Here is an 11,503-nt window from a genome sequence, read left to right on the forward strand (position 1 = left end):
GGCAGTCCATCGGCCGCCGTGACGTGAGAGGAGGATGGGGATGGGGCCGCGATTTGGACGTATGGAGCAGACAAGAGGAGGGGAAGCAGGCGGCTGGGTTTTTCCATCGTGCGGGGTTTGGGGAAGGTCAAACGAGAGGGGTTTTTTCATGCGGGAGGCAGAGCAACGAGGGCGGATGTAGGGAGACGGGACGCGGTCGGTTGGCAGGAAAAGGAAAGCTACGCATTTGTTTAGGCAGTAGAGGTGATTGATGATAAGAAAGGGAAAATCACATCAATATAAGGAAATATCCCATCAATACTTGATTGATTGCGATTTATTTTTTATATGGTAACTAATCTGATCATCAATACTTGATTGATTGCGATTTATTTTTTCTATGGTAACTAATCTGATGGGTTTATGTGGGTGGTGAAGCGAAAAGGCAGGTGGGAGGGAGACGAAATAAAACTAGCGAAATAAAACCAACAAAAGTGGTGAGGCGAAATAAAACCATCGAAAAATAACCGACGGACTATTCACCAAGTGCTCCATTAGGAGTAGAGATTACTTGCTTCACGTACGGGAGGCTGCTACAGGCCCATTAGGCCCAATTTAATGTGAGACACTCAAAAAAGTGACCGGAGCAGCAGCCCAATATAGTTAGCGATCATTAATAGCGAGCGAAGACAGATTACATGCAATTCACACCTAATCTGACGGACAATAATGCTCAAAAGCGAGGATTGAACGGCTAGGGACGCGGACTGAGAGGGTAGGGAATGTGCTCAGTTTTAATGTACCTAAATAACTGAAACTTCAGAGTAAACTACAACCCAGCTATCTCTAAACACTGAACATCTTAGAAAACAAATCAAATAATGTAGATGGATCCTACAATGACTGTGTTAGCAACTATGTGATGAAACCAGTGCGAGCAATATCCTATCAAATCTTAGGCTTGATGTCCATCTACTTCTTAAGCGATGAGAGCTACCATGAATAGCCTGTCCTTTTTAGTTTGTCTACCTAGCTGTGTTTTCTCGGTTGCATTTCAGCTCAGTTTCTTTTTTTTTTCAGTTACTTGTTTTAGAGAGTTTTCAATTCAAGTTTCGTTTTGTAGGCACATATGCTTGATTTCAGCGCTGCACAGTTGGACCTCTGCTTTGCTCAGACTGCTAGTGTTCTCGTGATCTTCAGTCATAGTTCTTCCCTATTTCTCTCCTTCAGGCAATTTTCAGTTAGCTTGCAGGACAACCACCTTTATAGCCTGTAACATTTCTTACTGTAATTTATTTAGATTTGAAATCATTTTTTAGATTTGAGACTTCAGATGATATTCATATTTGTAGTTTAGTCATTGAATTTTCCTTCAGTCTATTATCATTTTTTGTTAGCTCATCCCTAATTTCCTTCAGTTTGTGAGTCTCGGCATTCACTAATCAGCTCTTCTACTTTTTCTTTTATCAATCGTCATTTTTTATTATCAGTGTCTTTTTCTTCAATCAGTTATCTCATTCTTTGATCTCTTTTTCGAAAGAGGGTGGATTTTATTTGCTCAAAATGGATCTCTTTTCCGAAAGAGGGTGGATTTTATTTGCTCAAAATGGAGCATCTAGAGGATACATAACACAATGAGCACACATCTGACCTTTGCATAGTTAGGATACACACAGCCAACACGAACACACACACACACACACACACAGAGATATGCCAGCAAAATAGGAAAGTCACATAAGACCAAAGCTATGTGTAGGTGAGAAAAAAACTCGAATTGATTAGATCCGCGATCGGCAAACTATAACAATGACCATATCTGCACCAATCATCTCATGACATCACACGAACGATGATGTTCTTCAACAACAACACCTTCACGAAGGGAGCAGCACTCAAGCGCCTCTGTCACCGGATCCAACCACTCAAGGCTAGTTTCTAGGTTTTCACCCTGAAGAACCAGTTCGAGCATATCGGAGCAATGCCTTCAACAAGGTAACGATGTAAAAGCATCGCCATTGGCAGGTATATATAACCAGCTAGTGTCAAACCTATGTTTTCACCCCGGAGCTCGAGACCGAAGTCAGTCATGCGTTGTGACCACCACTTTTCCGCGATCAGCTATTGCATGCGACGTATGACCGCAGCCACTGCACCACCATCCCTCCCCGTCAAGCCGTCATACGTAGTTTGCATCTTGCCATGATGTCACCACCGGATCTGAAGGGAGGAACTCCACTAAGATCTTTCGGTGGCCACTGCAATCCTGTAGTGAGGTCGACAACGCAGACCGGAGTGGTCAACAAGGACAAGGGGCCAACATGGAATATGCACTGGTCACTGCATCTACCGCTAGGTAGGCGACGCCATCGTTTCCAGGAAGCGTTGCTGGACATGTTTGCCGGACCCTGACTACGCAAGACCCTTAGCCTGCTGACACCACCATGGCGTTGGAAGGTGAGGAGAAGCAGACGACAACCACCTCAGGGCCTCACGCTGACAGCCCTCCATGGCCGGATCTGAGCAAGAGGATCCTATGGAGAAGGTAGCCAGAGAACCAGCTGCATGCCGCATGGATGCCTCCAACCATCACAGGATGGATCTGCCGCTGAGAGGAATGGAAGAGCGAGAAGATGTCCCGCCGCCACTGGCGCAGCCGACCGGCGATGGTGAGGAGGGGAGGAACGAGAGGAGGCCGCCCGTGTCGCCCAAGCGAGCGACGCGGGGGCAGTTGCGATCTTCTTGGATCTTTGCTCTTTCTTTCTCCATTTCTTCCCTGTTTCCCTCTTTCTTCAGTCTCTCTTTGTTCACTTTCTTCCTTCATTTCTTGCTCTCTTTCTTCAGTCTTTTTGTCTTGTCATTCTCAGTTTGTATCTCAACCTTGTCATTCTCAGTTGTTGCCTTCATTCTCAATTTTCTACGTTAGACAATCCAATAATACAGACTGTTTTTTCGTTTCTGTCGCCAGCAAGATGTTGACGCAACTCATGTGGATTCCACACGCGTATGCCTGGCTAGGTAGGCCTAGGTATGTACGACGGATCACCCCTCAACGACCAACTATATACTATAATTTTTTCAAGAGAATTTTCGATCTATTCATTTTCAATCATGGTACAACAAACATGAGAAATAATAAAAATTTAATCCAAATCCGTAAACCACATAGTGACAACTACAAACACTGAAGCGAGCCGAAGGGACGCCGCCGTCGTTGCCTCTTCATTACTGGAGTCAGGTAAAACTTGTTGTATTACACAGTTGGGAAGTTATCGTGCTAAGCCCCCATAGGACAAGCATAATAGAATAGCAACCGCCGTCGATGAAGAGTAGCGTAGATCATAAGGATCCAACCTGAAAACACATGGACGTAGATTAATTATGACTAGATAAGAGCAAATCCATCAAGGATAGACCCGTCAGAGACACACCTCCACACGCCCGCTGATAAAGCTAGACACACCATCTGAATAGGGGGTAGGCAGGGAGAACCTTGTTTCATCTTCTGGAAGTCGTCGTCGTCTTGTCTTCTTGAGCATGATATAAGCCTTAATAAAAAAATGATGAAACAACTAAAAACAAAGCCATCCTGCTGACAAGGGCCGAGATCCACCGTGCCGCAATGGTCAAGACCACCGGAGATGAGGGAACCTAGACTTTCTTGAGGAGGAGAAAAGATCGTTTTTTAGCGTAACGGCCTCGGTCATACGTACAGAAAATCAGTTTCGTGTGTCCGACTCCACCGATGCAACGAAAGACTATATATTGTAGTACGCCCGTATATGCTAGCTAGCCCAAGCACGTACGGCTGCAGTTGATAGCTAAACCCACGGAACCCTACGCGGATGGCCAGCGGCGGTGCCGTACCTTCACACGGAGCACGTACTCCGTCCATGGCGACGTCGGTGCAGTGGACAGATCTCCCTAACGATCTCCTCCACGTGCTCTTTGTTAGGGTCGGAGGCTTGCTCCACCGCGTCCGCTTTGCCGCGGTTTGCAGGCCATGGCGGGCCGCCGCGAGGCACGCCGGGCTGCCCACCCTGCCGTGGCTCATCTTCAACTATGGCCTGGACGACAAGTACTGCAACATGAGGAGGGTATACTGCCCCGAGGACGACGGATTCCTACACTTCCCGCTGCCCAAGGCGCTCATCGGCAAGACGTTTGCGGGAGCGCACGACGGCGGCTGGGTCGCTGCGCTTGGCGATGACACACATCTTGCGATCGTGAACCTCTTCTCCGGCGCCGAGGTGCCTCTCCATGCAAAGGACATGACGACATTCTACGCGTACAAGAAGGTTATATTCTCAGAGTCCCCCACCTCAAGTGGCTGCATCCTCGCCACCATCACCACCCGAGCTAGTGTCGCCCTCTGCAGGATTGGTTGTCCAGCCAAAAGATGGACGGCCAAAATATTTAATGGGCCACGGCTTATGGACATTGTATTCTACAATGGAAAACTCTATGCCCTCACCAACTTGGAGGACCTGATCAAATTCAAAATAGGTGTAAACAAAGATGGCCGGCCGGTGGTAACTGTCGAGCTGCATATGCAAATTGGTAGCCAACCTCTCAGGCGGGCAATTAACATTGTTGAGTTGCACGGCAAGCTGGCTATGGTGGTGAAACATTGTTTTTATGACAACACCTACCGCAAGCGCTTCTTTTTCAAAATTTATGTGCTTGTTGAGAAGCCGACTAAAGAGAACACTCTCACCCTCGAGTCGGAGGAGGTAACAACCTTGGGTGATTGCGCCTTGTTTTTTGGGAGAATGTGGACCAAGGCGTTGTGTGTGCCGGCGGCTGGGTGCGGTGGGGTGCAAAGAGGTGCCATCTACGCCGACGATGTGACGTACTTGACGAGTTTCGACGGCCATGGTGATTGTGTATTTCCTATGGGAAACGAAAGGAGTGAGCACGCCATCAAATTTGTAGGACCTTATTCATGTTGTCACGTTCCATGTGGCATGTGGGTTCTCCCTCCTGATTTCTAGCTGACCAAGAGTGGTCTAGGGTATCATTTTTTTAATTTATTCCTTATTCACAAGGTATTGCTAAATTTCAATTTATAAGATAAATTGGACCATAAAGAGTGTGCAATTCGATACAATATACATTGTCACATTTTATCTTGAGGTATATATGCCATACTCGCTATCAGTTTGCTGGATGTTGTGTTCGTGATATATTAAAAATATTGAATTATCCGTTCTGGGCTTACTCCTGCTGCTTAATTTATGCCTCTAGCATGTGCTTTGACAATGTGTTCGGCTTGTCCATCCAGATTTCTTGTCGACCACCAGTCGTCCGGTGTAAATATTTTAGTTTTACGGTAAACTGAGATCCACATCAATGATTCTAGAATAGTTGTCAAGTCCACACTTATTCATTACTTTATGACATCAGGCATCATTAATTTGACTTGTTCACAAATTAACCACCCACTAGTAGATGGGAAATTACGTATGTAGATATGTGATTAATTAGTTACACTGTCGAGTAAATCATCAAGGACATGCACGCAAGCTCTGTCGAATCGAAACGCAACAAGGCCGTTGTTGGAGGGGGCTTTGAACCTGAGCACAACAAAAGTCTTGTTGCAAACGGATGAGCGGAACACGAGATCGGATGACTGTTATGCTCTTGATCCAGTGGTTGCTGAGCCGGTCCTCACCGATCCGACGCATATTGTCAGTAAAAAAAAGAGCACCAAAAATGACACGGATAGACTAGGCCACGCCATGCAATGCAAACCCGACTCGCACACAAGCAATGCAACTACACCAGATGTACATACAGAATTAAACTTAGCTGGCTTATGAATACAAAACAACCTGACCATAAAAGCAAGATACTATATCATCTAAGGCAAAAACTTCTTTTTTAAGAAATCGTTTGATCTATTCATCAATTGTCAAGGTAGTGCAGAGAACACCAAAGTAAAAATTACATCCAGATTGGACTGTAGGTGGAACTCATGGACACCCCGTGACGGGCTTGCGCGGCCTTCCTCCGTGCCCTGCAATCCATGGTGTCACCATGTGCATGCGACCAACGTTGCCATGTCCACCCAGTGACCTCCATCGCCTCGTCTAGACGTCAACTTAATTCTAACCTGGCCCTGTTGAAAGACGCAATGAACAAGGTTGTTAATTGCTAGATGACCATGTACCATCAACGAGTAATAATAACAAAACAAAAAAAAAGAGTGTAGTTCAACGAGTTTTACCTTTGTTTGGAAACATCCAACTAGCTCAAAGGTCGTCGCATGTGAAGCGCGTATAAATTCACGACTAGACTTGTGACCAGGACGAGCCGCCATTATAGCAAATATAATAGTACTACAATATCAAGGTTTTTCTTTCTGGTTTTGGTAAACCGAAGGGTGCACGTGTGGTAGCATAGCTGGAATGAATAGACCGTTGGGTGCACGTGTGGTTTTGGTAAATCACACGACTTGTACTTTTGACGGACCCTCGCTCTATACGTGCTTGACGTCATGCTTTGTATATAGGAGTAGATTTGATGGAAACCTATAATAATAAGTAATAAACTTATACATGTGGAGAAAGAGCTTCGACGGACGTAGGGCGCGCACATTTCTTGGTCTCGTTAGACAGGCTAATACCTAGAAGTAGCCCAAATTGAGATTGTATAGTCAAACGGACACGGAGTCTTATATGGATTCAGATCCAATTCATCTGCAAACTACATCACCTGTGTCGACCAAAAAGGAGGCCGTACGCCTTGTTCCTCCTCCTCCTGCTCCTCTTCGTAAACCTTTTTCCTCGGGCGGCCATGGGTTATCCGTGCGAGCAAGCACTCGCGATTACAATGCCATGCACGGGAGGTGCAGCAATTCCTGATGACATCCTGCTCCACATCTTCATGCGCTTGCCGGCGAGGTCGATCGGCCGCTGCCGCTGCCTCTCGCGCGCCTGGGCCGCCACGCTCGCTCCCTCGGATGACTTCACCGACCGCCACTTCCGCGCCGCCAACCGCCTCCCCAGCCTCTTCATCCTCCCAGTCCCCTCCGCAGGCGTCACCATCGTGCACGCCTGGTCTCCCGACCAGCCCCGTGGCACATCGCTCGTTGCCTTCCCGCGCCGCCCCATGCGCAACGCCGGCACCCGTCCCTGCCGGGGCCTTGTGGTCATGGAGGAGGAGTATCCGCCCGCTAGGGCGGGTGACGGAGCCGTCTACTATGTCTGGAACCCGTCCACCGGTCAGATGACGGTGCTACCGAAGGGCCGGCCGTTGCCGCTGCAGCCCAGCGGGTATGCGGCCAGGGATCCCAAGTGCTACGACAACTTCGGGATTGGCTACGACGAGGTGAGCGGCAGGTTCAAGGTGGTTCGCCTCTGCCGCTACAACGAGTATCTCAATGCGGATTGCGACGTCTACGTGGTCGACGACGCGTTCTGTTGGCGACCGGCGGCGGGCGATGCCGAGCTACCGGAGGAGGCTGGATACATAAGTTCGTACGAGGCGAGCGTGTCCGCGCAGGGTCACCTTTCTTGGATGTCTGAGGCGGAGGGCATGTTCAAGGAGAAGCATGTTATCTCCTTCTCCCTCTCTGATGAGAAATTCGAGGTGATCTACGCGCCCCGCTATAGAGATTACAGCCTCACGGAGCTTGAGGGACGTGCATGCCTCTTCTCCTCCATCTCCGATGTGGACCAGAAGTGCTACGACATCTGGCTGCTACGTGACAACGAGGCGTGGGACCTGTGCTGCCGCATTGACCTGGCCTCGGCGACCCCGGAGGTGAGGCGGTTCATGGCTTGCCGGGTCAGGCCACTCGCATTCATCGACGGTGGCCGCCGCATCATGTTCTGGCCGGGGGTCCAATCCACGAAGGACTCTAAGCCCGTCCACCAGCTCTGCACTTACATCCCTGCCAGCGGGGCCATTGAGGAGCTCCTTGCCGACGGGTGCCTGGTCGCCCAGCCCAGCGAGAACGGCCATGCAACATCAAGGGCACTGGTGTACGAGGAGAGCCTGATCTCCACGGGGCGGCCACACGAGGACATCCTCTTCTCGTCGGCGTCAACACGCGCCCTGTGCATAGCCCTGCAACGTCTGCCAGCGGCCATCCTCGGGCAGCTCAAGCTAGTCTGTCGGACATGGCCTGCGTTTTGATTTTCGGCCGAAAAAAATGAATTTCGGCTGAATTTCGGTCGTCTCGCTAGGGCCCGATATATGGGCCTATCGGCCCGAATAATTCGGCCCAGTTTGAATTTTTTTGCCCGGCCCAGCTTCGAGAGCCTTCCAGTTAGGCTTCCGCTGAGACAAAACCACGAACCCACGCTACCTAACCCTAAATCGCTCTTTCCCTGCCCCTCCTCCTGTGTGCGGCGCCGCCGCTGCGCACATCTCAGGCGAGTGCTTCCAACCCATCTCCTCTCCCTCCTCCACATCTCCGGCCAAGGCGCTCACTTCTCCAACCCTCCTCCACATCTCCTCGCCTCCACCCATCCACTTCCTGTCCTTTGGTTCTCCAAGACTGCAGTATGGTGCTCGGCGGCTGCTACAACGGAGCTGATGGTGCGCCAGCCGACCAGTTGAATGGAGGCAGTAGCAAGGGGCAGCGGCAACAGCCTATAGGGCGGAGGTTGATTGGCAAGGTACGAATGTTTTTGATGCCCTAATATCCTCCCACTTGAAGCAACAATTTGTCTCGTCCCTGGTACTTGCATGCAGTTTTAATTCTTCAACAATTTCAGATCGATGTTGCTTTGTTTCTTAGTTATAATCTGTACTGCGATGTACTTGTGTTCCTTTAGATTAAGGAGAGGCCCCTGGTAAATGGCTTGGCAAATGCATATATCATACGGGGGTAAGAAAAGTTGAGACTTGATGAGTTGAACACAGTAGTGTAATTATTAATCTGAAATATACATGTATCTTGTAGTCACCAAGGATGCTCTAGATCTGGTAATATTTATTTTGGTCCAACAGAAAAGTGGATTACAAACCTTGTTATGAACATCCTGAAATATATAGTTGTTCCATATATCTGCGCTGTGTGCTTATTTTTGAGCTGTTGAGATCATGCTTGTGCGCAACATTTTTTTTCTTCTCAAGAACAGTTTAATTTCAACAGAAAAGCAGATGTTGACCGATGATTAATTTCAATGTTCAGTGGTACTATTAAGTGGTGGTTCTAGAACTAAGCATCATTCTATCTTTCTCAAGAACAGATTACAGTTTGTGACTTGTATGTTTGGCAAACTAGAGCACTGAGTTGTATATAAATTACTTATTCCTTAGTATCTAAACTAGAGCATTGGGCTGTATATTTTTTTTGTTTATTATTAATATGAGGACACCCTAGTAAGCAAGGGTTGCTTCCTTAGTTACGTAATCTTCATAACTGACCGGTGTTCTTTTGTCATTTGATTTTCAGGTAATGGAACTGCAAATAGGAGTGGCAGCGGCAACCATGATGCAAGTGCAAGTGGTTCCCAAAGATCTTGGAAAGGTAACATACTAACATGATATGAGCTGTGAGATTGCATGGGGATCTTATAGGGAGCTCTAGCTTAGTTCAAATAAAAAAAGATGGCCTAGAGCTCTCATTTAATTCAGTAGTTCCATGAAACTATTTTGTATTTGTTCGTAAATTGGTTGAAGTTTTTTGGCGTGAGTGGACATAACAGTACATTGCGCTGTCCATCTAGTGAGATGAGGATGATCACCATTCAGAGTAGTTGGATCTCTCTGTCATATTTCTATATAGTAAGGCATATATCTCGATCTTATAGGTGCACATTTCTAGAGTATTTGCTTGGTATGCAGCCAGATTACTATGCTTTGCTTGTTTACACTATGCAAATGGAATATTGTTATTGATTTGCTAGGTTCAATTAAAGTGAGAATGAGGATAATGATGGGGTGAGTGAGGACAAGGAAGATGGTCCATCAATGCAAGATCAGCAAGAGGCACAAATGCAAGTGGAAAAAGAGACGCAAATTCAAGTGGAAATGGACACACCGCCAAACGATGGCAATTTGGAGACCCGTAGATCTGTACGGCTTGTCAAGAAGAAGACCAAGGACGTCAACAACCTATACTTGTTGCTTAGAAATCTGCGGGTAAGTCTCTTCTTTTTAGTGTTTTATCATTCATGATAATTTCTTAGAATATTTTAGTTACTTGGAGCTGCTAGTTACTTAGATGTATGCACTTTCTATCTATGCCTAGCCTCATTGACATGTTAAGCAATGTATTTATATTATCCTGAAATGTTACCACTTGACTATTGTTACACTAGACACTTCCTTGTTAGTCCATTTTATTTCATTATGCACAAAGTGGAAGATGAAAAAATTCTGATGTTGAACTACATGCATCTTGATCCTCTCTGTTTTCTCTGAACCAGAAATGCCACATGAAGAACTAAGGATATCAAGATGCTTTTGGATGTATGCAAGCTTGGAGCTGCTGTTTTATAGGTATGTTAAGCACTATATTTATCCTTCAATATTTTTGTGCTTATGCATGATTTTTTATTCACATTTTTCACTGTGGATTTTCCTTCTGTATGGCAATTGACAAATGGCTAGTCCAAGCCAACAACAGGTTGTTTGTGTCTATGTTGCTTTCTTTGTATCCTTAGAGTTTTGCTGTGCCAGAGTACAAACTATAAACTAGAATTCATCATTCTAGTATATGGAGGCATTTAACCTTTGCTCCTGAAGCTTTTTTGTGAATAAAAAACTATATTGCTGCAGTAGATTAGTGTTCTACTAGCTACTAACTTGTCATGTTAATCCATTTTATTTTTTGTTGCACAAAGTGGTAGAAGATAATTCCGATGCAGAACTACCTCCATCCTGACCCTTCCTTTGTTTTCTCTAAACCAGAAATGGCGTGTGTAGAAATAGAATAACCAAGGATATAAAGAAGCTTTTGGATATAGGCAACTTGGAGCTGCTGTTTCAATGTCATGCTTTAATGGTTGTCTTTTGGAGCTGTTGTTTCTATCTGTAATCCTTTTCAGTCTGTTGGCTGCACCGGACTATTTAAAGTCTGAACTATGCTGTGATGGTTGAACTGATGCTGGACTGTTAAGGGTTATGTTGGAGGCAACTTTATAACTAATGTGTGCCTGTTATGTTGGACAGATGCAGTTTTATTAATCCCTAGAGCTTGTTTGATGAAGTTTATATGATCAATTCTGATGGTTGTTGCGCTGCTATGTTTAGGCTTTGTTTTATTTCAAATTTTGTTCGAATTTCGGCCGAATTTTGGCCAAATTTCGGTCAAATTTTGGTCAAAATTTCAAATTTTGATTTTGCAATTTCGCCCGAGATTTTGCCGAAAAATTTAAAATTCCCGAAATTCGGCCATTTCGGCCAAGGACGAAAAAAAACACAAACCGAAAATCAAAACACAGGACATGGCACGCCATGATCGAGTCTGACCGCTTTGTCAAGCTGCACAACCACTACGCCAGGACGAGAAGGAGCTCTCCCCTACGTGTTTTCTTCCCAGACGCTAACACAGAGGGTAGGAGGA

General features: G+C 46.3%; 1 protein-coding gene and 1 long non-coding RNA gene across 2 annotated transcripts; both read left to right on the forward strand.

Moving 5' to 3' along the window:
• Nucleotides 1-3,784: 3,784 nt before the first annotated feature.
• On the forward strand, nucleotides 3,785-5,117 carry LOC123135228 (uncharacterized). Its single transcript, XM_044554295.1, has one exon. It carries the CDS (start codon nucleotides 3,825-3,827, stop codon nucleotides 4,971-4,973), a length of 1,149 nt encoding a protein of 382 aa, XP_044410230.1. The 5' UTR covers nucleotides 3,785-3,824; the 3' UTR covers nucleotides 4,974-5,117.
• Nucleotides 5,118-8,300: 3,183 nt separating this feature from the next.
• Nucleotides 8,301-11,160, forward strand: LOC123135229 (uncharacterized). Its single transcript, XR_006465857.1, has 5 exons — nucleotides 8,301-8,606; nucleotides 9,389-9,463; nucleotides 9,843-10,077; nucleotides 10,365-10,437; nucleotides 10,849-11,160. It is a non-coding gene; the product is annotated as an uncharacterized lncRNA (long non-coding RNA).
• Nucleotides 11,161-11,503: the final 343 nt, after the last annotated feature.

This window comes from Triticum aestivum, chromosome 6B (assembly GCF_018294505.1).
Source record: "Triticum aestivum cultivar Chinese Spring chromosome 6B, IWGSC CS RefSeq v2.1, whole genome shotgun sequence".
NCBI lineage: Eukaryota > Viridiplantae > Streptophyta > Magnoliopsida > Poales > Poaceae > Triticum > Triticum aestivum.

Excerpts from the sequence above, each read along its gene's own strand:
- LOC123135228 (XM_044554295.1), top strand. The coding sequence starts at position 3,825 with ATGGCCAGCGGCGGTGCCGTACCTTCACACGGAGCACGTACTCCGTCC.